Source organism: Octopus sinensis, linkage group LG9, assembly GCF_006345805.1.
Source record: "Octopus sinensis linkage group LG9, ASM634580v1, whole genome shotgun sequence".
Classification (NCBI taxonomy): Eukaryota; Metazoa; Mollusca; class Cephalopoda; order Octopoda; family Octopodidae; genus Octopus; species Octopus sinensis.
This window is the reverse complement of record NC_043005.1, coordinates 65,521,057-65,548,704: the sequence shown is the minus strand read 5'-3', so window position 1 is coordinate 65,548,704 and position 27,648 is coordinate 65,521,057. Positions and strand designations below refer to the sequence as shown.

The 27,648-nt window shown below is 38.9% G+C and overlaps 1 protein-coding gene across 1 annotated transcript in view; it reads left to right on the top strand.

Moving 5' to 3' along the window:
• Window positions 1–14,712, top strand: part of LOC115215600 (dnaJ homolog subfamily C member 2) — a 40,047-nt gene extending 25,335 nt beyond the window's left edge. Inside the window, exons 9-18 of the mRNA XM_029784820.2 lie at window positions 328–449; window positions 1,703–1,771; window positions 2,922–3,002; window positions 5,208–5,296; window positions 6,792–6,861; window positions 8,313–8,479; window positions 9,081–9,178; window positions 10,215–10,331; window positions 13,297–13,475; window positions 14,520–14,712. Of these exons, the coding sequence (XP_029640680.1) occupies window positions 328–449; window positions 1,703–1,771; window positions 2,922–3,002; window positions 5,208–5,296; window positions 6,792–6,861; window positions 8,313–8,479; window positions 9,081–9,178; window positions 10,215–10,331; window positions 13,297–13,475; window positions 14,520–14,588 (1,061 nt within the window). The 3' untranslated portion in view covers window positions 14,589–14,712. The remainder of the gene's footprint in view (window positions 1–327; window positions 450–1,702; window positions 1,772–2,921; window positions 3,003–5,207; window positions 5,297–6,791; window positions 6,862–8,312; window positions 8,480–9,080; window positions 9,179–10,214; window positions 10,332–13,296; window positions 13,476–14,519) is intronic.
• The last annotated feature ends 12,936 nt before the right edge of the window (window positions 14,713–27,648 follow it).

Here is a 27,648-nt window from a genome sequence, read left to right as displayed (position 1 = left end):
AATGTCAGTTTTGGCATCATTGATTTCAATGGCTGGATGCAAATCACTTTGTGTGTTTTTTTTGTACCACTGGCACCAGTGATGATGCCAAGTAACTAACAAGATTAAGAACCAGAAAAAGCCCCTTTGTCTGCCTGGCAAAAAATAAGTTGTGCACTTACAGTTGGGGGATAAGTAACAAGACCAACATTCAAAGAAAAATGTTCCATCATGTATAAAAAAAAAAATGGTATAAAATAGTGTAGATATGATTCAATGACACATGAAGTTATTTTCTCATGCCATAAGCAATTTTTCATATTTGAGTTGAATTTCTTCAATTTGCAGATAATGCCTATGCATGTGATCCTAGAGTACACAAATTCAAAGAAGAAGAGAAAGAGAAGAAATTAGCTCAGAAGCGTGCTCGCCAAGAAGCAGCTCGAGCTAAAGCCGAAGAAGAAGAACGGGTAACTATCTTACACTTCTAAATTTTTAAATGCTATGGTTGTATACTACATCTGACTTTTTTTTATCAGGGTCTTGCGGGGTTAATATATTTTAGTTTACTTAGGTGGGTGAGCTGGCAGAATCATTAGCACACTGGGCAAAATGCTTAGTGACATTTCATCTGTCTTTATGTTCTAAGTTCAAATTCTGCCATGGTCAACTTTGCCTTTCATCCATTTTGGGCTTGATAAAATAAGTACCAGTTAAACACTGGGGTCAGTGTAACTGACTTGCCCCTTCCCCTGAAATTGCTGCCCTTGTCCCGAAACTGAAACCAGTATATTTTTGTTTTCTGATGTTATAGCCTAGCTGAAGAATATCTCTGTTTAGGTCAGTATGTTTAAATAACTTTGAATTTTATGCCTGTTTTATGGTTGAAAGGGACTGTGAAAGGGACATCTAGTTCTTTGTGCAATAATAATATATAAATACTTCAAATTTGTGAAAACCGTCTCACTTATGTTGACTTGGTGAAAGTGAAAGGAAAACTCGTAGATGTGGTGAGGAGATTACAAATGCCATGTTGCAAATACGGACTTTTTATGGTTGCTTATGTCTTCTCTGCATTTGCACTTCTAATGTCTAGGCCATGAAATTGAATGCCAATTTCTTAATAGTTTTGCCTACCACAGATTTCTTACTTTCTTTATACACTTTCCCTTCCTTATTTTTCCTTAGTGGGGCTGTAGTTACATGCCTTGGTCATATTACTTCTCATCATTAGTTCATCATCATCTTTTAATGTCAGTTCTGCATACTGACAGGAGTGGCCAGTTGGAGAACTGCCCAGGTTCCATTTGGCATGGTTTCCATGGCTGGATGCCCTTCCTGATGCTAACCACTTTACAAAGTATACTGGGTACAATTACATGGCACTAGCACAGACTCCTATGCGACACTGGCACAGGTGCATTAACGTGGCACTGGCATGGGTTCTTTTACACAGCACCAAAATATAAACTCACGACACTTCTGTTGAGACTTATCCCATATCCATTTGACTACAGTGACTTCTTGTCAGTTAAGACGTTTTTTTTCCCTAAAGCTAATTCTTTTACTAGTAAGGTCTTTTAATTAATACTGATTTTTTTGTTAATGTATCCATTGCATTAATTTAGATTTACTTATTCCATTTTTAATATTTCTAGGTTTCTACTTTATGAATTTACACCTAAATTCTTTGTTTTATAATACATGAGTTGTTATTTTTTAGATCAGGCAAGAAGCACTTGCGGAAGAAAGGAGAAAAAAAGAAGCTGAAGAAGAAGCTGCTAGGCAAGCTGTAAGTTCTTTTTTTTTTTCTGTGTAGTTTTGGTCAGATGTATTTGAACAAATTTATGCCATTGAGATAACCAACCAAACACTTGATAGCATTGCATAGATATATATTTTAGTCTTTTGGACATTAAACAAGGCCATTGTGTAATGTCTGTCTTCCATGCTGAAATGGGTTGGACGGTTTGATAGGAGCTGGTCAGATTGAAGACTACACCAGGCTACTGTGTTTGTTTTTGCGTAGTTTTTACAGTTGTGTGCCCTTTCTAATACCAACCACTTTGCAGAGTGGACTGAGTGCTTTTTATGTGGCACCAACACAGGTGAGGTCAGTTTTGGCTTGGTTTTTTTTTTACAGCTGGATGCCCTTCTAAATGCCAACCACTTTACAGTGTGGACTGGATGTTTTTTACTTAACACCAACACTAGCAGGATCATCAAGTATCTTGCAAGACAAGGAACTTTTGAGAGGGGAGGGGGCATTAGAGGAGGTGATCTTGTGTCAGATGACATCCTCTCACCTTTCATCATAACACAAGATCACCTCCTCCAATGCCCTTGAAAAAAAATTCTTCCTTACACTGACAGTACTTTTTTGCTTTCTTGTTTAATAAATGATATTGCATTGTTTTGGGTTTTATCTGAGCTTACTTGGAAGTAATTACTTGATTATTTGAGAAACTTCTCTTATTGGATATAAAAAAAAACCCCCTAAAATGCGCCCTTTTAAAGCCTAGCCAAGCTCATGGGCCCGGTTTCCTGGTTTCTATGGCACATGTGTTCCCCAGCTGGATGGGACGCCGGTCCAGCACAGCGTTACTCATTTTTGCCAGCTGAGTGGACTGGAGCGACATGAAATGACTTATTGGATATGCTACTAATATATTAAATTTGGTTCATTGAGTGATTTCAACTTACGACTATCAGCTGATACAAAAAGAAAAAAATCACTGCTTATGCCTGTGAGCAATACCTACCTATGTATAGTACCAATTATATGCTTAGTAAACAGGGTTATGAAGTACTAAACTCTGTAAGAATGATTGGGCAACATTGTTAAGTTTGGTTTCCATAAACCACCATTCAGTTGACTTTCTGTAGAAAACTTTTGAAAAAGAATATGAATCAGTGTTTTTCTTTGTATTGTCTTTTTTAAGGCTGCTGCTGTGAAAAAAGAGAAAGATGCTCTGCGGAAAGTATTGAAGAAAGAGAAAAAAATTCTTAGGAATATTGTTAAGGTAAAATCTGACTCTATGTTTTTGGCTGTTAATATTGCTGAATTAAATTTATTAAAAACTGATATAAATTACTAAGTTCCTTTACCATTGTACATTCTCTGCAAAAGCAATATTTACCTGTGTTTAGATCTAATGTAATCATCATCATCATCATCATTTAGCGTCCGCTTTCCATGTTAGCATGGGTTGGACGGTTCAACTGGGGTCTGTGAAGCCAGAAGGCTGCATCAGGCCCAGTCTGATCTGGCAGTGTTTCTATGGCTGGATGCCCTTCCTAATGCCAACCACTCCGTGAGTGTAGTGGGTGCTTTTTATGTGCCACCCGCACAGGTGCCAGACGGAGCTGGCAAACGGCCACGGACGGATGGTGCTTTTTACGTGCCACCGGCACGGGAGCCAGACGAGGCTGGCAACGGCCACGAACAGATGGTGCTTTTATGTGCCACCGGCACGGGGGCCAGGCGAGGCTGGCAATGGCCACGAACGGATGGTGCTATGTGCCACCGGCACGGGGGCCAGGTGAGGCTGGCAACGGCCACGAATGGATGGTGCTTTGATGTTGATAGTGCTTATTTCAAGATAAACTTTTGAAATGCATTAATATAGTTTTTCTTGAGGCTATTTAGCTGTTTGTTGTTCATCTGGTGAAAAATTAAGTAGCCTCTGATGAGAAACAAAGCGAGATAATCCTACTGGTCTAAGCCTCATCACACTAGTACATAACTACAAATAGATCAGATTCCTGCCATGATGATACTAATTTTACTTAGTTGTATCAAACTGTTCAGTATAAAAAAAGTGCTTCAAAATGAACAGGTAAAATTCTATGTCAAACAAAGTAAATTTGATTTAACATTTATTGTCTTCTTGCCTAAAACAGTTGAGTGGAATGGAGTTATTTTTTTCTTAAAGGTAAATTTGTAGCTTAATTTTTATGTGATAATTGCCTCTAAAATATTTTTGCTAACTAATGCTTAATTCACGGTTCAAAGTTCGATAGTAATATTTGGGCTTCATTTATTTACTTTGTAGTAGTGAATGTTTTTTCTCCAACTTTGGCAAAAAGCTTGTACTGTCTGCTTGGCTCTGTGTATATACACACAAACATATACACTCATAACGTTGTGTATGTATGTGTATATAGTTACATAAACGTTTATCTAAACATACACATGCCTCCCCATCTCTTTCACATATTCTCTCTCTCTATATATGTGTATATATGTATGTGTGTGTGTGTTTGAATCATAATAATCATCATCATATTGATGATCATGATCATGACCATAATCATCATCATCATCGTTTAACGTCCGTTTTCCATGCTGGCATGGGTTGGACTTTTTTTACTGAGGTCTGGAGAACCAGCGGCTGCACCCACTGCTTGCATGGTTCAGGCAAGACTACGGTGAGGTAGTTTTCATCTGATGGCTGCCCTCCTTGATGCCAGTCATCACTTGATTCCAAGCAAGATAACAAAGGGGCAATATGAACTCACTCTTGCATACACATGTACATGTATCGGTTTCACGGTGGTGAGCTGGCAGAAACATTAGCATGCCTGGCGAGATGCTTAATGGTATTTCGTCAGCCACTATGTTCTGAGTTCAAATTCCACCGAGGTCGACTCTGCCTTTCATCTTTTCAGGGTTGATTAAATAAGTACCAGTTACGCACTGGGGTCGATATAATCAACTTAATCCGTTTGTCTGTCCTTGTTTGTCCCCTCTGTGTTTAGCTCCTTGTGGGTAGTAAAGAAATAGGTATTTCGTCTGCTGCTACGTTCTGAGTTCAAATTCTGCTGAGGTCGACTTTGTCTTTCATCCTTTTGGGGTCGATTAAATAAGTACAAGTTACGCACTGGGGTCGATATAATTGACTTAATCCATTTGTCTGTCCTTGTTTGTCCTCTCTGTGTTTAGCCCCTTGTGGGTAGTAAAGAAATAGGTTTCACTTACAATGTATTGGTTGTCTCACAGCTATAAGTAGAAGACATCAACCAACATCATCCATGCAATCAGACCAAATTCCTAATCATGTAACTCTAAAGGAATCTTATGACTACACAAGAGACACACCCACCTAACCACATACATCATCCACTAGCCCTCCCCCCACATACTCCCTCCCTCCTCACAATATATACACATAGGCAGACTTGTGTTTATACATATTATTACAGCCTTGTGATATCTTTATTCTTAGGAGAATGATTATTTTGCTTCTAATGAAAGTGAAAAAGTTAATCATATGGAAGAAGTTGAGAAACTTGCTGAACTTCTGAGTGTTACAAGGTGAGTATTGTTAAGTGCAAAATTTTCCTCTTTGTCATTTGTATCACCTCATTGATAATAAACCCGTCTGTTATCGTTAGCGTTGATATTATTATTATTATTATTATTATTATTCTATGTTTGACTTTTGCTTTACATTTGTATAAGTTGGCTCCAAGTCTCACCCAGAGACCTCAAGAGACAAGTTGGAAGTTCATGTTGGTGTTATGCCTAGGGTGCCATATATTTGGTTTTGTACATAGTGTTTATTATTATTATTATTATTATTATTATTATTGAGTGAGAGAGCAGTGCATGCCATCAAAGTGATACTGGGATACAAATATACGAAGCTCAATATACCCCTCATGACTACCCGTCTGATAAGGGCAAATCAGGCATGTGCACAACATGGTGATCTCATATCAAGATAAACAGTGCATGACCTTGCTGGTGGGGCCCAGTTAAAATTCTCTCCAGGTCGAGTAGCCCATCTTGCTCAAAAGGTCTCTGAATAAGATTTGTTTAAGGATGATGAATGAAATACCCCTTGTTTCCAAGGGTGAATTATTCAATCCCCAAAGAATTCCTCTCAACACATGGCTATGATGCTTCCTCACATTTGCTCGTGGTCAAGATCTCATTTAGTAGTGATTTCCTGTCAGCTTTGCAGATAGGTTTATGATGCTTCTAGTGTGACATACAGCTTTGAATCCCTTTGAACTATATATACATTGTTGTGATTGTTGCTGAATCCCGTGTTATTAGCAAAGCTCTTGATCAGGCATAGTTTTATTAGTTCCATGATCATATTCTGCTTGATTCTGTTCTTGGTATGACTTTCCAAAGATTATGTTGTCCTTGGGTTATTTGATGTTGGGGAAGTTGAACCTGTCCTACAGAAGTACATTGATAGAATTTACTCTTTCACTCTTTTACTCTTTTACTTGTTTCAGTCATTTGACTGTGGCCATGCTGGAGCACTGCCTTTAGTCGAGCAAATTGAACCCAGAACTTATTCTTTGTAAGCCCTAGTACTTATTCTCTTGGTCTCTTTTGCCGAACCGCTAAGTTACGGGGACGTAAACACACCAGCATCGGTTGTCAAGCGATGTGGGGTGGGGGAGCAAACACAGACACACAAACACACATGCACACACATACATATACACACATACATACACACACATATATATGTACATATATACGACAGGCTTCTTTCAGTTTCCGGCTACCAAATCCACTCACAAGGCTTTGGTCGGCCTGAGGCTATAGTAGAAGACACTTGCCCAAGGTGCCACACAGTGAGACTGAACCCGGAACCATGTGGTTCATAATCAAGCTACTTACCACACAGCCACTCCTGAAATTTCATTAATGCCTTTTTTTTTTTATCATTCTACAGTTTTCCCCAAATTTAACATGATTTGAGGCATCTGGTGGACAATATAGAATAAATATGTTTTGTTTAAAATAAATTTTAATTTTATTTCATGTATGTTCTCTTGTTTTCTAGATTGCAATCTCTGAATGAAGCATTAAATACTGGAGACAAAGAAGTTGCCAAGAAGGCTTTTCTTGAATATGTATGTATTGCATCTTTTATCAGTTACTTGTTTTAGTCATTGAACTGTGGCTATGCTGGGGGAACTGCCTTGAAGGGGTTAGTTGAACAAATTGATCCCAGTCCTTTTTTACTTTTTTTTAGCATGGTACTTATTCTGTTGGTCTCTTGCCAACCTGTTAAGTTATGAGGATGTAAAGAAACTAACACTGGTTGGCAAGCAGTGGTGGGAAACAAACACAAAGAAGCACACACACACACATCCAGGACTCTGGAAGGATGAAAGGAAATGTTGGCCTTGGTGGAACTTGAACTCAGAAACGTAAAGTTGAATAAAATGCCACTAAGCATTTTGCTCAGCGTGCTTGCAATTCTGCCAGTTTGCCACCTTAAATAATAATAATAATCCTTTCTTCTATACGTGCAAGGCCTGGATTTTTGTGGGGAGGAGGATAATCGATCACATCGACCCCAGCATGTGACTGGTACTTAATTTATTGACTCCCCCCCCAAAAGGATGAAAGACAAAGTCAACTTTGGTGGAATTTGATCTCAGAATGTAGCAACAAACAAAATACTGCTAAGCATTTCACCCAGTATGCTAACAATTCTGCCAGCTCACCACCATTTTAATAATAGTAATATCAATACTCTTTACAATAACAATACTCTTTACAATAACAATAGATAGATAAATAAATATATGATGTATTATATTGGCTCCAGAGAAATGCAGCTATTTTTGATTGCTGTTTTTAAATCAGTAAAAAGCATTTTGATATGTATTTTTAAAAGTATACAAAGCATGGAGTGTCCATTAGCTTTCCAGGTCTGCATTAATTGAGAAAGAGGAATAGCTAAATGAGGTTAGTACAGTTATTGTAATTTACATTTAAAGAGAAACTTGGATTGAAATGGAGTTTGGCTGGATTGAAATACTGGGCAGGAAAGGGTTTAGTAAATTATTGGAAGCACTTGAGATACAAGAAAGATAGATAGATAGGTTCGTCTGCTTAATTCAAATAGAAATAGTATACAACAAATAGAAGGCGGTGAGCTGGCAGAAACGTTAGCACGCCGGGCGCAATGCTTAGCGGTATTTCGTTCACCGCTGCGTTCTTAGTTCAAATTCCGCCGAGGTCGACTTTACCTTTCATCCTTTCGGGGTCGATAAATTAAGTACCAGTGACGCTCTGGGGTTGATGTAATCGACTTAATCCGTTTGTCACCTCTATGTTTAGCCGCTTGTGGACAGTAAAGAAATAGGTATACAACAAATAGAAAAATTTGCAGTAATGTAGTTGAATGACTTATTGTTTGTAAAATGGTTGTTGAAGAAACCTTAACCGTTAAAACAATATCTGGTTCCCCATGTTACACTTGTTGGTTGTGCTAAATAGATGTAGCCCCTTCCTTTTTGCTATATTTGAATGTTTTCTCTAGTTATACCTGTGTTTCTCTTCCTAATTGCAGGTAAAGGAATTGAAGGAACAAATGGAGGAAGAGAAAAAGAAGCAGTTAGAAGTACTTCAGAAACCGTCGTCCAATGAGGTTTCCCAAGTCAGCAAGGACTGGACTGAACTTGAAATGCAGTTTATGGTGACTGGTGTGAATTTATTTCCGGCTGGTACCAGAGATAGGTTTGTCCGCTTTAGTGTCTGCACTTGTTTCTGTTAATGTGTTCTTTTGTGTGATTCAACCCACATTTTATATCGTAATGTCTGTAGTATAACTGTTATTATTGAAACAACTGGACATCCATCCTAAGGGACACTATGCTGCTGATTTGATGTATTGACCATTAAGCAGTAGGTAGCATAATGCCTACAGGATTGTACACAATATTTCATGCAGTTAAGGTTCATTAAAGATACTCTGAAGCTAGATTTAGTTTCAAAAATAATTAGTGAATTAGTATTGAATGACACCAATTTAATGGCTTGAACATTGTTAGTATCTGTTTAGATTTAATGTAGTTTCATTAACTGACAGATATATCTCAGTGTTTTAGACAACTAACTGTTTCAAGAGTTCAAACTCTACTGAGGCGTCTTAATTTATTTGTTCTTGCATTAGGTTATCTGAAGTGATGGAGTACAGCAGACATGTATAACTTATCCAAAGATAGACAAATGGACATTAAAATTACATTAATAAGAAGGACAGTTTCATGATACACCTTTGATAAAAAAACAAAACTTAAATTTTCAGTTCTTGAATTTTTTCTTTTTTGAATTATAGATGGGAAGTCATTGCGAATTTCATTATCCAGCATGTAGAAGGAAGTAGAAAAACAGCTAGAGATGTTTTAAAGAAAGCTAAAGAATTACAAAAGAATGGTAAAGTACTTCTTAAAATTATAGTTTCTGCTTGCTGAATTTGCTATTTGGAATTTTCAACTCTGTTCTCACACGTGCATGCGCGCGCGCACACGCACACACACACACACACATGCACGCACACCTTAATTAGAGGAATGATTTGTAAGAATTCTACACATGTTCAAGGGTGCTGCTAGCAAAGTGAGGGTTATCATTGAACTAAGTTTGGAATATTTAGTATGCAGGTATGTATCCATCAGATTTGAACTAATCATATCATTTGGGCTTTAAGCCTCGTACGAGGGAAATCACTTGAAGGGTTATTCTCTTACGAAATTGCATTGTTATATAAGCAATATGTTAAAAACAATGTGTTTGAAAAGATTTTGAAGCAAACATTTTTCTCCTTAAACATAGTCGAAAGTCAAGGAGGCTTGTACATACACAAAGGAGATTTAGTTGCATGTATACAAGCTGCTAACAGTTCAGTTCTTTTCTTCAAACTGTTACTTCCTTAAAGCAAAATTTTTCTCTCAAGCAAATGTCACATTTGATACTGCTTTTCATTTATAGTTCTGCCTTAATCTACAATCAACCAGGCAATTTTCAGGCATTGGAGCAAGATGCTAGCTTGAGACCCCTCAGTCAAGCTATCCAACGCATGCTAGCATGGAAGATAGATGTTAAATTATGATGATGATAATGATATGTGCGTTTATAATTTGTATATTCTGGTGAGAGTCATTTTCTTTTTGTGCCTTGTAATGTAACACACTCACCGGTAAAATTTCCACTTATTTCTTATTTTTATTTCCCTAAAATTTTCGTTGCATCTTGCAACCTTTTCAAGAGTCAAGACTATTGAAAAGGTTGCAAGATGCAACGAAAATTTTTGTGGAAATTTTACCGGTGAGTGTGTTAGGCACAAAACGAAAATGACTCTCCCCAGACACAACAGAATATGCTTCAACACACGAACTCAGATAAAGAATCTTGCAAACCAAATCCAAAAAGAAATAATTTGTATATCTTATCCTAATATTTCTTTTCATAGATTTTTCCTTGAAAGAAGAGGCTCAGAAGAAAGCATTTGAGGTTTTTGAAAAGCATCATACAAAAGGCTGTTCCAGTGCAGTTCCAGCCGAAGGTCGCATTAGCCAACGCTATGAAAGTAAGTGGACCCTTACATTAGTTCCTTACCCTTAAAATCTGTTATTTACTAACTTAAAGAGATGGAAACATGCTAGAAAAATGCATCTGACAAACAGCAATCACATCTGTTCACCAAAGAAATCTTTGAAATATCAATGTGTAAGTAAGGGTGCACTTAATCAGTTGCATTTATCATCGGTCATTACCATTTCTTATAGAACTGTGTGGGTATGCATTTGGGTATGTCCCCTCAGCAGTTGTAAACTTGTAGCTCGTCACAGTCCCATTCACCTAAGTGGGGGAAATTAGGTTTATGTCTGTTCATGAGTTATTTCCCTTAGATTGTGAAACGAAACTAAAATTTCAACTATCATTTTGAATGAAACGCGTTTCGTTGGCTATTTTCAGCTAATACCAATAAGCTCTGATATGCTGTTAGTATCTCACTGATAACTGTCACTAGACCTACCCCGACAGTATGCGCCCCATGGTATCCGCTGTGGTACATTGATTGTAATTTACAAAATTAATTATTTATATACTCTGGCCCCTGGTATTGATTACTCTATATTTAATATATGTTACTATTATTCTAGCTGGCAGAATTGTTAGCATGCTGAGCAAAATGCTTAATATCATTATGTCTGTCTTCACGTTCTGAGTTCGAATACTGTTGAAGTCAACTTTACCTTTCATTCATTTGGGGTTGATGAAAAAAGTACCAGTTGAGCACTGGGATTAATGTAATCGACTATCCCTCGCTCCACAAAATTTCAGGCCTTGTGCCTATAATAGAAAGGATTATTGTTATTGCTATTATTATTATTATTATTATTATTAAAGGCAGTGAGCTGGCAGAATCATTAGCACACCAGGTGAAATGCTTAGCGGCATTTCGTCCACCTTTATGCTCCGAGCTGAAATTCCGCTGAGGTTGACTTGGCTTTTCATCCTTTCAGGGTTGATAAATTAAGTACCAATGAAACACTGGGGTTGATGTTATCGACTGGTCCCTACCCCAAAATCTCAGGACTTGTGCCTTTAATAGGAAGGATTATTATTACTATTATGACAGCATGGAAAGCAGATGTTAAACGATGCTGATTATTATTATTATTATTATTATTATTATTATTATTAAAGGCAGTGAGCTGGCAGAATCATTAGCACACCAGGTGAAATGCTTAGCGGCATTTCGTCCACCTTTATGCTCCGAGCTGAAATTCCGCTGAGGTTGACTTGGCTTTTCATCCTTTCAGGGTTGATAAATTAAGTACCAATGAAACACTGGGGTTGATGTTATCGACTGGTCCCTACCCCAAAATCTCAGGACTTGTGCCTTTAATAGGAAGGATTATTATTACTATTATGACAGCATGGAAAGCAGATGTTAAACGATGCTGATTATTATTATTATTATTATTATTATTATTATTATTATTATTATTGAAGGTGGTGAGCTGGCAGTGGTATTACCGTGTTGGGCAAGTTGCTTAGCAGCATTTTGTCCATCTTTACTTTCTGGGTTCAAATGCTGCTGAGGTCGACTTTACCTTTCATCCTTTCAGGGTCAATAAAATAAATACCAGTTGAATCTTGGGGGTCGATCTAATAGACTTACCCCCTCTCCCAAAATTGCTGTCCTTGTGCCAAAACTTGAAACTGGTATTTATTTCAGGCTCTTTAGCTTTTGCTTTCAAACCCTGGGTAAATTAACTGTTCTGTATTGTGACATTGAAAGTTGGCAAGTGGGGGAGTCAGTTTTCACTGTTTGAAGATATTTTTCTGGGTAGTAGTGGTTTCGTTTCACCTCTGTGAGTGCTACTTCTGAATTGTTTTGTTTGATCCGTAAGTTTGAAGAAGCTGATGAGCCAGCTTCATTTTTGAGTTCTGGTTGACTTCACTTTTGCTTCCTGTTGCTGTTTGAGTATTAAGTGCTTCTCATTCTTTACATGTGTTTAAGGATGTATCGACAATCCAAGCATGAAATGAAATAAAAAAAGATATACTTGTTTTCACCATGAAAACATGTATTGTCTGCTTGTTCTTTGCAATATTCTGCTGCATAGAAAATAAATCTGAAAGTGACCTTTGAACTTTACCTGTGTAGTTTGAAAAACTTCACAGCAATATGTATGCAATATGCACTCATGTATAATGTATATCCCTAATTATGGGCATAAAATCTTGGAAAAAATATTTTTGTGTATAATATTTATAATATGGACTGGCTTTTTCTGTAGTGTTACAATGTTTGAAAACAAAAAACGTATTTAGTCTGATTTATTGTAACTGCTTCAGAAGACGCTTCAAGCTAAGTGAAATTGTGATTGTCTTTGCATACTGTCATGTGCCCTGCATCCCTCTTCAGCTGAGTGATCTTATTCTTCCGGGCTTGTAGGTGTTGGTGCTGTGAAAAAGCACCCAGTATCCTCTTTAAAGTGATTGGCATTAGGAATTGCACCAATCCACATAGAAACCATGCCAAAACAGACATAGCAGCTCTTTAGCTTGCCAGCATGGAAAACATGTTTAATGATAATGATGATGATGATGATGCTGCATAGAAAGTAAATTTGAAAGTGACCTTTGAACTTTACCTGTATAAATTTTAAATTCCAGACATGCTTAAGAATCTTCTAGCTATGACCCAAACTATCTTTTCTTCTATTTAAATAGTTTTTAATGTCTGTTTTGCATTTAGTAGTTGTTTACTTGGTTTTTCACATGAAAGACTGATTGAGGAATTTAACATTTTTACAATGTTAAAACCAAATTCTTTGGAAGTCTCAATTCTTGACCCTTGCTTATGTTACTTACTTCATAAAGGAAACTGAAACTTTTTAAAAATTATAACAAATAATCATTTTGTATATATTTTGTACAAAGGTTTTTCTTGTGACCATTTTCTTACCTTCTAAATTTGTTTGATACTTATCCAGGATAACTTATAATTAAACAGCACATATTTTCAAACATTCCAGGTGTAGTGGAGCAACAGATGCGAGAACAAGGAACCAACCCATCACCATGGACATCGGATGAACAAAAGTTGTTGGAGCAATCTCTGAAAACTTATCCAGCTGATGTTCCTGAACGGTGGGAGAAGATAGCTGCTAATATTCCATCTCGCAGCAAGAAAGACTGCATTAAAAGATACAAGGTAGTCATTTGTCCTTGCATTGTTTATATAATGATTCCTAATTCATCATTTCTCGTTAAGTAAATGCACTACCAATACAGTGGAGGTGCATGACTTAGTGGTTAGTGTGTTGGACTCATGATTATAAGATTGGTTTCGACTTGAGGACCAGGGCGACATGTTGTGTTCTTGAACAAATCACTTCATTTCATTTTGCTCCAATCCACTCACCTGGCAAAAATGAGTAATCCTGTGAAGGACCATCCATAGTTTCTAAAGTTTATAAAAGTAACCAATTTAGGAAAGGTGTGAAAAGAAAACATTTAACATTTCCATTGTACTAATAAATTGAAGTGATATAATGGTTGAAAAGAAGTGAAACTGGACCACTATTGTGTGTAGACACGATATACATTCTGCAGTAATTTATAGCTTTGAAACAAAGGGATCACTTGATACAACTTATGACTGATTTACTGTGTTAATGTGCAACAAACAGACAAATCAAATCTTCCTAAACTAGATTCAGTGTTATATACGTGTGCTTTAGCTCAAAGCTATCGGAGAGTATGTTGATGTCAGTGTCTGTGATCATTGAAAACACCAAGCAGTTACATAAGGATATCATGGAGAGTTGTATATTAATAGTTTGATGGTTTAGACACTTTAAAAAGATGACAAGGCTTAATTTGTTCAGTGAAAAGAAATCAGTAAACTCTGAGACTGCTGTCAGTAAACACTGAGACCCATTTAATGATTTCATTAAAAAAACAATGATTTTGGTGTTTAAATTTAAGACTGAATTTCAATATACTGAACACATATTTGACAATCTGAACTTAAGGGTTCTAGATTAGTGGAACTATGCTGCATATGGGTTAGTACCCTAGTATTGTGAACTGAATTTTTTTCTCATTCTAATTATGGGCAGCAGATGATATTTTAAATATCAGTTGATTCTTTCTCCTATATTCCCTTGATTAATTTCTCTTATGTTCTGTCCACAAAACTAATTTTAATTATTCAAATCTTTGGAAATTTCAAATTTGTTTTGTTATTTTTCAGGAATTGGTTGAAATGGTACGCGCCAAAAAAATGGCACAGTCTGCCGCTGCCAAAGCAAAGAGAACATGACAATAATGGCTGTTAATGACCAATAAACCTTGACTCTAGACTTTGATGACTTTCCAAATACAAACTTGTATTCTATTTTTGTAATGTTATAAAATGAAAATGAAAGCAGGTGTTCAGAAATACATCGTGTGTGTGTGTGATTTAATTTCTGTATAATATATGTATATACTTTCTTTTAATTCTATTTAGCATTGCTACTTAATGAAATAATGATTTGTGGGAAGTATCACAGTTTTCAAAGCATTTAGCTGGCTGGCAGTCTCACTTCTGGATATGTCGCCAGTCTGTAAATGGTTTTGTTTTGTGGAAGATGTAAGTTTAGTATTATAAACTAATGAAACACTGATCAATTATGCAATGCCTTTGCATAATGACAGTCAAAGCTGATCTGGAACCCAACCTAGGACCCCATATCTACGGCGTTCGCCACTGGAATAAGGAGTGGTTGGAGATCACTCGGTCGTTAGCCTCAAATCACCAGGCCTGGTCGGTGTTTGTGAGAGATGCAGCATTGAGGATGAATGAAGCCAGCTCAACCCACCCCGGGTGAATGCTGTCTCAAGACAAGACAAGACAATGCCTTTGCTATTTATAGTGATGACCTGATTAAAAACATTTTTTTTAAGACTAAGTTCTGGTGTGCCAGCATATTTGCAAACTGTTGCAAACCTTTCTACTGCTAAATAGATTGGACCAAATAAAGCTAAGCATCTTGCTTAGAATCCCATACTAATAAGATACTAGCTGTTAACCTGTTGGCCACTTCTCTAACACCATGATGGCGTGTCACACAATAACAGAAAATATATCTACTCCTTTACTTATTTGTTTTCAATATAAGTTTTATTTTGAAACTTTAAAATTATTTTCTCATTCATTTTAGTTAAACTGAACCTAATCTCGTGATGGATTAACTGCTAAGATTTTAATGAAAATGATATTAGACATAAATAGCACCAAAATGAGATGGAAAAGAGCAATACGCTCGTTAGGAAGCTGTAGATACACAATTTGATTCCTGTCATTGAGCCTGTTGTACTTTTCTGTTTCAGATTCATGCTTATAAAACTCAATACCTTTGATTCAATGATATAAAATATAGTTAATACAATTCTATATTTAAGAGATGAGGAATTATGTACATTATTTACATTATTTACATTCCACTGATATTTGTCCTCATCTTGTTTGTTGTTAACACAACGTTTCGGCTGATATTCGTCAGGCGTCTTGGGGAAATTTCGAACTTGGGTTCTCATTCCTAAAGTATTCTTTGATGTTATTATTATTATTATTATTATTGGAATCAAACTCGGAATCTTGGGGTTTGTAGCCTGCACTCTTAACCACTACGTCATATGCCCGTGGGCATATGGCGTAGTGGTTAAGAGTGCGGCTACTAACTCCAAGATTCTGAGTTCGATTCCAAGCAGTGGCTTGAACAACAATAATAATAATAATAATAATAATATCAAAGAATACCTTAGGAATGAGAACCCAGGTTTGAAATTTCCCCAAGACACCTGAAGAAGGCTGGAGGGTATATCAGCCGAAACGTTGTGTTAACAACAAACAAGATGAGGACAAATATCTGTCAAAAGTAAATAATGTAACTAATGTAGTTAGTTGTAGAGCTTGTTGCTTGTGATGCTGAAGACTTATTTTTCTCTCATGTTCCAAAGTTGGATTGTTGCATTAGATTTGTAGGTTTTCAAAATTGTGCTTACTTTAAATTTAGTATGAACCTGTGACATTTTAAACGTTCACCTATCGTCATTGTTGCTTTAATGTTTGTTTTTTCCATGATGGCATAAATTAAATATTTGACGATAGTCTTTTGAATTCCAAGTACCTCAGTTCTTCCCAGTTTTGTTTGTACTATAGTAACAGCATATAGTACATGTTTACATAGCACTCATTATCTGTTTATTGAACATATCAATACCAATGTAGTTTTTTTTTTGCATGCATCAACTGATCCCTTTCGTGCCCATATAGTCTCATAGGTCAGCGTCTACATCCAAAACTATCTCTTACCACCATGTGGTATCATACTTCTTATCCTCTGTCTTTAGTCTTACTGCAACTACTTCAACACTAATGAAATCAGGTAGGAAACAAGGTATAAACTATGCAGAGGTGGTGAAGCATGACCTTCGAATATTAGGCCTCACCGAGGCAATGACTAGTGACTGAGACCTTTGGAAATATGCTGTGCTTGAGAAGACCCGGCAAGCCATGGCCTATGCCAGGGGTGTAACCAGCCCACATATGCGTACCTTTCTTTCATTGGGCACTAAACTCTGCTTGCGAAGACCTGTTGAGGCAAGTGAAATCGAAATCAAATTCGATGACAGCACCGCATGACTGGCATTCATGCTAGTGGAGCACTAAGAGCACCATCTGAGCGTGATCGTTGCCAGGGCCGCTGACTGGCCCCCGTGCCGGTGGCACGTAAAAAGCACCATTCGAGCGTGATCGTTACCAGCATCACCTTATTGGCACTTGTGCCGGTGGTACGTGAAAAATAACATTCGAGCGAGGGTGTTGCCAGTGCCGCTGGACTGGCTCCTGTGCAGGTGACACGTAAAAACACCATTTGAGCGTGGCTGTTGCCAGTACTGCCTGACTGGACCTTGTGCTGGTGGAACGTAAAAGCACCCACTACACTCTCGGAGTGGTTGGCGTTAGGAAGGGCATCCAGCTGTAGAAACTCTGCCAGATCAGATTGGAGCTTGGTACAGCCATCTGGCTCACCAGTCTCCAGTCAAACTGCCCATCCCATGCCAGCATGGAAAGCGGACGTTAAATGACTACGATGATGATGATGATGATATTCTTGTGTATCTATTATATCTACAATTGTGTTTCTCTGTCAGCCTGTTAGAAGCTTTCTGAGCTGATTCTCAGTGTTCAGTATTTAGACTTATCACCCTCATTATATATCAGACAAGGTCACTGAACTTTGTTCTTTACCATAATTGATTTTTGGTCCTCAAATGCTCTTCTACGTTTTGATGGTTTCTTTCAAAATTTTGACAGATTTTGTGATTAGAAATAAGTTGTCAACATGTAAAAGCTCCCAAATCTTGCAGATCTCTGTTTTTATCTTAAAATCCATAGTGAATAGAAGCGTCTGAGGATTAAGATTTATTGAATACTTAGTAGTAACTTCTTCTCACTTTTTCTGTGGTTTTGACAGTTCTGTGGCTAGAATATGTCTGCCAGGTCATTCATGTGTTGCCCTCCTGATAAAGAGATTGATGGCTTGTCAGAAACATATTTAATGGAAACAAATCATCATCCTCATCATCATCATAATCATCATATCTCATCCATCTTTTCTCATGCTGGTGCAGGTTGGTTATGGGTCTTGCATCATTCCACCTATTGGTCTCTTTTATTACTAAGCTCACACAACAACAACAAAGACTGGCTAACTTTGTTGTTATAATGACTTACAACATATCCCTTACACCAGAGAAGCTATCTGCATCTCTTTATCAGTTTGTATTCAGATTTACTGCCATCGCAGATGAGTAACCTACCATATAGTTTGCATTACTTCATATCTCCTTATATGTTTCATATTGTGATCATGGTTTTCTGTCTCCGGTGGCACGTAAAAAGCACCCACTACACTCTCGGAGTGGTTGACATTAGGAAGGGCATCCAGCTGTAGAAACTCTGCCAGATCAAGATTGGAGCCTGGTGCAGCCATCTGGTTCGCCAGCCCTCAGTCAAAATCGTCCAACCCATGCTAGCATGGAAAGCGGACTTTAAACAATGATGATGATGATGATGCTGTTCCTGTCACCAACCACTTTGCAGTGTAGACTACTGCGTACAATCAATCAATCATTAGTCATTGTAAAAGGTAAAAGACCTCCTTTGGTCATGAATGACCATGGGATTGAACCTAAAAAGTTTCCCTCCAAGGCACAAGTCTGAATAAGGTTGTTTATGGAAGACCAGCAGTCGCCCATGCATACCAGCTTCCCCTCTCCATGACACCAATGTTATCCAAAGGAAAGGGAAAGACCGATACAGTGTGGCACCAATGATGCTGCAACTCATTTCTACTGTTCAGTGAACTGGAGGAATGTGAAATAAAGTGTCTTGCTGAAGAACACAACCCACAGCCCAGTCTAGGAATCAAACTCACTACCTTATGATTGTGAGCCTGGCACTCTAACCACTGAGCCATGTGCCTATATGTGGCAGGAATAATGCCGCCTCTGCCTTGTAAATGTTCTTATTCAGATTACTGCCTTCCTAGATAAGTAACCTGCATGCTGCATCCATGTGTTCCTTTAGTATGATTATTACTGTTGGTTGTATTTCCTGGTGCCAACCAATCCACAGAATGGACTGGATGCACTAAAGCCAAGGTTGCTAAGATAAAATGTCATTTCTTTACTGGCTAAACAGCAAATTGGTATAAGATCGCCTTTGGTGTTGTCTGTCAGGGCTAAAGTATCCCTTCTACTGTATAATATAAATTAAAGCATGGGGAGCCCTTATTGGGAGTGTAATTTCATATAAGCATAAGGTGGTTAGTGGTAGATGTTGTTTTCATGGTACAAAGTAAGGCGGAGAGTTGGCAGAAACGTTAGCTTGCCAGGTGAAATGCTTAGCGGTATTTCGTCTCCCGCTACGTTCTGAGTTCAAATTCCACCAAGGTTGACTTTGCCTTTCATCCTTTTGGGGTTGATTAAATAAGTACCAGTTACGCACTGGAGTCAATATAATTGACTTAATCCGTTTGCCTGTCCTTGTTTGTCCCTTCTGTGTCTAGCCCCTTGTGGGTAGTAAAGAAATAGGCACAAAGTAAGACATTTAGATACCAAGTAGGACATAATAGACTAATGCCAGCAGTGTTTATGTTTTCAGATTAAGTATGGGTAGGATAATAGCTATGTATTGCCATCTCTCATTCAAATGAATATAAACACAAAATGGTGTATTGAAAGAAAGAGTGGGGATGGTGGATAAAAGGGAATGAGAAAGCTAATAATAATAGCTTGTCTTGTATTTCTGGCTGAACTGCTTGTTTTCCTCATCATTGTCATTTAAAGTCTGCTTTCCATGCTGGCATTGGTTGAATGGTTTGACAGAAGACTAGCAAGCCAGGTTACACCAGGCCTTCAATCTGATCTGGCAAGGTTTCTGCAGCTGGATGCCCTTCCTAATGCTAACCACTTCGAGAGTAGTGGGTGCTTTTTACGTGCCACCGGCATGAGGGCCAGTCAGGCAGCACTGGTATCAACCACGCTCGAATGGTGCATTTTACGTGCCACTGGCATAGGAGCCAGCCCAGTGGCACTGGCATTTACCACACTGGAATGATGCTTTTCATGTGCCAGTCGGGTGGTACTGGCATCGGCCATGACAGCAATTCTACTTGACTCAATAGGCCTTCTCAAGCAGCCTCTTTCTTTGGTATTCATATTGTGTGTTGAGGAAGCCTATATACAAATTCTGATTCATAACATGGAATGTGCTCCCCTCATTTGAAAGTGGTAGATACTTTTGAATGTAACTTCATAGGTATGATTTAAAAAATGGTAAAACTTTGGTATTGTATCACTCCTCCTTAATAAACTTCCAACATCTACATGATATGGAGCAATCTCCCCAAAAATATATACATATCCTTGAAGATAAAACATAGGCATCCCAATACATAATAGACTTTTTACAAAGAAACTCATAAAGTTAACATGAAAACCAGTGGAAAAAAGAGTCAATTTCCTCTCCAACTTCAAATCTAGGTTAATAAATGCTTCCAAGAGTGAACTGGGCAATTATCAGTAAATGCTTTCTCAGGAGTATCAGCCTGAAGATCACAAGTATTGCTGCTATAATCAAGTACCTTGATGGTATTGAAAACAAAGTGGTTTTGCATATTTCCTTTAATTTGATATTGTTAGATTTACGCATCCATCTTGCATGCTTTGGGAATCAATTTACTCCATTTCCAAACTCAATAATAGAACAGTAATTAACTCCAAGAAGTGAGATTTTGTGGGGTTGTTTATCTTTGACGCTTCTTCATACATCTCAGGTGAGTAAAGAGGTCTATCTATCTATCTATCTATCTATCTATCTATCTATCTATCTATCTACAGACAAACATACACATATTTATACAACACATATACACACACACACATATACATACAAGCATACACATATTTATACAACACACACATACACACACATAAACAGTTTGGCTGTTTGTTTCTCTGGAACATGTCAAAATGATGTAGACGCCTCTGATGAGAACTCAATAAGGTTCAAAATTCGATTAAGGTTGTTCATTATTTCAATCTGCAGAGAAATGGCTAAAATTTGCCCCACTTATAATTATACCATATATTACACACACACACATATATGATGGAAGCACTTCGTCGGTTACGACGACGAGGGTTCCGGTTGATCCGAATCAACGGAACAGCCTGCTCGTGAAATTAACGTGTAAGTGGCTGAGCACTCCACAGACACGTGCATCCTTAACGTAGTTCTCGGGGATATTTAGCGTGACACAGAGAGTGACAAGGCCGGCCCCTTGAAATACAGGTACAACAGAAACAGGAAGTAAGAGTGAGAGAAAGTTTGTGGTGAAAGAGTACAGCAGGGATCACCACCATCCCCTGCCGGAGCCTCGTGGAGCGTTTTAGGTGTTTTCGCTCAATAAACACACACAACGCCCGGTCTGGGAATCGAAATCGCGATCCTATGACCGCGAGTCTGCTGCCCTAACCACTGGGCCATTGCGCCGCCACACACACATATATATATACACGCACACATAGATATATAAATAAAATGTATGTATGTTGAAGAAACAGAACAATAAAAGAATTAATTATATCCTACAATCAACAGTCACAGATAAAATTAAAATCATCAGTGTCTCCATTGTGACTCTCTTGCAACATCTGTACCTGGACTCAAATTACATTCATGTATCCATCGCAAATAGATGCAGCTTTTGTTTCTTAAACTTCTTTTTTAAATCCTTCCTTCAAACGCTCACGTCGAAATCGACGGAAGTGACCTTCATATAATGTATGTATATATATTATATATATATATATATATATATATATATATATATATATATATATATATATGTGTGTGTGTGTGTGTGTGTGTGTGTGTGTGTGTACATACCCATAAACACATATGCATATATATATAGCATGGGTTGGACGATTTGACTGAGGGCTGGCGAACCAGATGGCTGCACCAGGCTCCAATCTTGATCTGGAAGAGTTTCTACAGCTGGTTGCCCTTCCTAACACCAACCACTCTGAGAGTGTAGTGGGTGCTTTTACGTGCCACCGGCACGGGGACAGTCAGGCAGTACTGGCAACGACCTCGCTCGAATCTTTTACACATGCCACCGGCACAGGTGCCAGTAAGGCGATGCTGGTAACGATCACGCTCGAACGGTGTCTTTTACGTGACACCGGTACGGAGGCCAGATAGCCGCTCTGGCAACGATCACGCTCGAATGGTGCTCTTAAAACACTACTTGCACGGGGGTCAAGTGCCAGTAAGGTGACGCTGGTAATGATCACACTCGAATGGAGCTTTTTATGTGCCCCTGGCATGGAAGCCGGTTTGCCGCTCTGTCAACGATCACACTCGTATGGTACTTTTTGCACCCCGCTAACACGAATGCCAGTCATCGAATCTGATTTTGATTTCACTTGGCTCAACAGGTCTTCACAAGCAGAGTTTTAGTGTCCAAAGAAAGAAAAGGTACGCATAAGTGGGCTGGTTACGCCCCTGGCATAGGCCAGGAGATTATGGTCTCATTTGGCTTGCCGGGTCTTCTCACGTACAGCATATTTCCAAATGTCTCGGTCACTAGTCATTTCCTTGGTGCGGCCTAAAGTTCGACAGTCGTGCTTCACCACTTCATCCCAGGTCTTCCTGGGTCTACCTCTTCCACAGGTTCCCTTAACTGCTAGGGTGTGGCACTTTTTCACACAGCTATCCACTTCCATTCTCGCCACATGACCATACCAGCGCAGTCGTCTCTCTTGCACACCACATCTGATGTTTATGAGGTCCAACATTTCTCTCAAGGTACTTACACTCTGTCGAGTATACACACTGACATTAGACATCCATCGGAGCATACTGGCTTCATTCCTTGCGAGCTTACGCATGTCCTCCGCAGTCACAGCCCTTGTTTCACTGCCATGTAGCATGGCTGTTCGTACGCATGCGTCATACAGTCTACCTTTTACTCTGGGCGAGAGGCCCTTTGTCACCAGCAGAGGTAAGAGCTCTCTGAACTTTGCCCAGGCTCTTCTTTTCTAGCAGCTACAGTTTCAGCGCACCCTCTCCCGCTACTGATTTGGTCACCTAGGTAACAGAAGCTATCAACTACTTCTATATATATATATATATATATATATATATATATACACATATACACACACACACACACACACACACACACACACACATATATATAGGCGTAGGAGTGGCTGTGTGCTAAGTAGCTTGTTTACCAGCCACATGGTTCCGGGTTCAGTCCCACTGCGTGGCACCTTGGGCAAGTGTCTTCTACTATAGCCTCGGGCCGACCAAAGCTTTGTGAGTGGATTTGGTAGACGGAAACTGAAAGAAGCCCATCATATATATGTATGTGTGTGTGTATATGTTTGTGTGTCTATGTTTGTCTCCTCAACATCGCTTGACAATCGATGCTGGTGTGTTTACGCCCCCATAACTTAGCGGTTCGGCAAAAGAGACCGATGGAATAAGTACTAGGCTAACAAAGAATAAGTCCTGGGGTCGATTTGCTCGACTAAAGGCGGTGCTCTAGCATGGCTGCAGTCAAATGACTGAAACAAGTAAAAGAGTAAAGAGTTTTATCATGGCTACCGAATAATTGTTACATAGTAAACAAGAGAGACAGAGACAGGCAGAAAGAAGGAAAATGCCCCTGAATTTGAATACAATGCAAATATTCTTTTAAAAAACTTTTCTTTTAATTTTTCCAAAATTTAATTGTTTTCCATACTTACAGTTGAAAAAGACTCAATGACTGAAACCGGTACTGAAATGATTTTTATAAAATTATTTTAGCATTTTCTACCTTGACTTTTTTCCAAATATATCAACTCGTGTGTTCCTCTTCAACCTTCTATATATATATATATATATATATATATATATATATATATATATATACACACACACACGTGTGTGTGTGTGCGCGTACACGTATTTATATATTACATGTATGGTGGTCTCTCGTGTCCGAGGAAGACGATTCTGCAATGTCTGGCCGAATGACCTGCACAAATGATTTGTTTATACTGATCAAATTTTTGTGTTGCATATTAGCTCACACTCTCCATGAAATCGGCATTGCCCGAACAGGTGCACAGTGTACCGTGTGTCAGGTGTCAAAGTGATCTCAGTGTAAAGCGAGTTAAAAAGGCTTGCTCAAGAACACGACGCCCGCCCGGTCCAAGAATCGAACCTACGATCACCTTATTTGTGTGCGCGTGTGTGTGAGAGAGCACTAAGTTGTAACGCTTAAATGAAGCTGTGAACACTTGTACTTGATATGTTCATAGGCATTCGGGTGTTGAAAGACGTCCGTTGTGCTTATCGTCTCAGAGAAGTTCCCTCTTGTAGATTAAAAGTCTAAAAATACATCGAACTGGGCTCTGAATGACTTCATTAAATTGCCAGACACCATTTCAGTCTTTCATAGCTCTACGGGAATCCAATCCTTCTGCTGATGCTTGCCGAGGCTTTGTCAATTCGTAATAAATATATTTAAAGCAAGCGATGTTGTGTCAATTAAAATAAAGGTGTGTACATTTATATTTAACACATTCGTGTACACTCTAAAGGATTTTGCTGCATTTATTATCTCGGGAAAATTTTCTCCTTGTAGACGATATGGACTACGTGTATAAGCGCACATCAAGCTGGGTTCTGGTTGGCATTAACAGATTGCAAAATACATACGTACACACGTATATCAAAATTAACACTTCCTTCTCCAAGCCTAGATTCGAAACCGAATCTAAGAATTCTCGGTCGTCCAAACCACCACGATCAACAGGCGCGAAAAAATGTTTTGTTTTTGTCCTGTCAAAAAGTGATTGATCATTTCCCTTTGACCTACGACCTCAGCCATGTCAGCCGAAGTCCAAATGGACAGGGGCTGACCTATTTAGGTACAAACTCTGCTGCTGTATGTCTGTCCTTCTAGCTGCCACGATTATTAGGAATACAGTGATCAACAGACAGACGGGAGGAGGAAGGCCTAGCAGGTAAACGAGAAAGGTCTACGACGACAGGTTTTGAATGACCGTAGAGACCCGAGAGAAATGTTCGTAGTTCCACGGTAGACTACAGATCTCAGATGAACTACACACACACACACACACACACACATATTCATCACTTCCACAGATGTACCCTGTTTCTATTTCTAGCAACTCGTAGCAGTTGTCAACATTTTGCATGTAGTGAAGAATTATGTGTACCAACGACAAATTAAGTCCAGTGAATAAATTGTTTTTTAATTATGAATCGATTCACTCCTTTGTTTACTTCAATGATAATAAAAAATTATTTTTAACTATGAATCGATTCACTCATTTTTTTACTTCAATAGCATACACATTGCTTTTGCATCTGTTCACCATGATACACACATAACCGCTACACATCCAAAAATAACTTACATACATACATACATGAAAATTCATACAAGAAGAGGGAATAAACAAACTTTAATTACAAATTACAGCATTTGTTTTTGTGCAGAGGCAACAGCTGTCAGTTGTTGAGATTTCAGTCTTATATCATTACATAATTTATCTTATATATAGTTATATAAATAAATTAGACCCAGCAGCAGCTATGTGCCGACACTTCCTCAGGTAGGTTGCTTTTAAAGCACTACTGGATTACGTAGAGGATTTTTAAATGCTCGTTATGAGGTTATAACCGGGATAATTCATACATACATATAATGTATTCTGCTCCTCCTTCTCATCATCATCATCACCATTTAAAGTCCGTTTTCTGTGCTACGTTGGACGGTTTAACAGGGTCCGACAAGCAGCAGGACTGCACACGAACATCAGTGGAGGCGCAATGGCCTTGTGGTTAGGGCAGCGGACTCGCGGTTTCGATTCCCAGACCGGGCGTTGTGTGTGTTTATTGAGCGAAAACACCTAAAGCTCTGCGAGGCTCCGGCAGGGGGTGGGGGTGGCGACCCCTGTTGTACTCTTTCGCTCCAACTTTCTCAAACTCTTTCTTCCTGTTTCTTGTCCCCGACTTCCTACGCAACCGCTGAGCCTGGATGCGCATTCATCCATCCGCCGATGCTCTCGGTGTCGGGGGTTGACCTGCTTTCTCTTCTACGGGTCTTACGAATAGCAAAGGACCACGTTTCAGACTTCTCCCACGAAGACTGCCTCGCTCAACAAACAAACAAACAAACACCAACGTCAGCTTTGGCAGGGTTTCTTGGAATTCGATCACATCCACTTTCTTATAGCAGAGATATGCCTGTCACAAGTTCGTTAACATTTCTAACTGGTCAATGATCAAACAAGAACTCGTCTAACTAACCATGCACACGTAAACAAAACGTCATGCATAAAATTGTTTAACACTGCTCACTACAAAGTTCTGTAACTTAAATTTTGTCTCCGAACTGGTTTTCACTTGTCACATCATGCCCATGTTGAACTGTCAGTAACAACAGACATATCAGATGACGACAAAACATTGTGATCGCTTCCTTTAAGCAGAGATACAGATTGACTGCTGAGCACCAGTCAATAAATAAATAAATAAATAAATAAATAAAGTAGATGAAAAGATCTTAGGAGTATTTCATTTTGTTCCCTTAGGTAATCGTAAGAATTCTCGATTCTCGAAAACTGACATGCCATTAAAGAAAAGGCAGTCTGATTGTCTGGAAGCAAACGATACTTTTTGATTTGTATTCTTGTATCAAAAAGCATTATCAATATAGCTATTACTTTAACTTCTCTCTAGCAGAATGAAATACTTAGATAATATACAATAAACAAGCAAAAGTTGAGAGAAATAGTAGAGAGAATAAAGAGAATAAGATCATCATCATTATCATCACCATCATCATCGTTTAACGTCCACTTTTCATGCTAGCATGGGTTGAACGAATTGACTGAGGAGTGGCTAACTAGATGGCTGCACCAGGTGCCAGTCTGATCTGGCAGAGTTTCTACAGCTGGATGCCCTTCCTAACGCCAACCAATTCGAGAGTGCAGTGGGTGCTTTTACGTGCCACCGGCACGAGGGCCAGTCAGGCGGTAGTGGCAACGGCCACGCTCAAATGGTGCTTTTTACGTGCCACCTGCACAGGAGCGAGTCCAGCAGTACTGGCAACGACCTCGCTCGAATGTTTTTTCACGTGCCAGTAAGGTGACGCTGGTAACGATCACGCTCGAATGGTGCTTTTTACGTGCCACCGGCACGGAAGCCAGTCAGCTGCTCTAGCAACGATCACGCTCGGATGCCAGTCATTTAATAGCACGGATGCCAGTCATTTAATTTGATTTCGATTTCGATTTCAGTTGCCTCAACAGGTTTTCGCAAGCAGAGTTTAGTGTCCAATGAAGAAAAGGTACGCATAAGTGGGCTGGTTACACCCCTGGCATAGGTCACGAGGTTATGGTCTCACTTGGCTTGCCGGGTTTTCTCAAGCACAGCATATTTCCAAAGGTCTCGGTCACTAGTCATTGCCGCGGTGAGGCCTAATGTTCGAAGGTCGTGCTTCACCACCTCATCCCAGGTCTTTCTGGGTCTACCTCTTCCACAGGTTCCCTTAACCGCGAGTGTGTGGCACTTCTTCACACAGCTATCCTCTTCCATTCTCACCACATGACCATACCAGCGCAGTTGTCTCTCTTGCACACCACAACTGATGCTTCTTAGGTCAAACTTTTCTCTCAAGGTACTTACACTCTGTCGAGTATGCACACTGATATTACACATCCATCGGAGCATA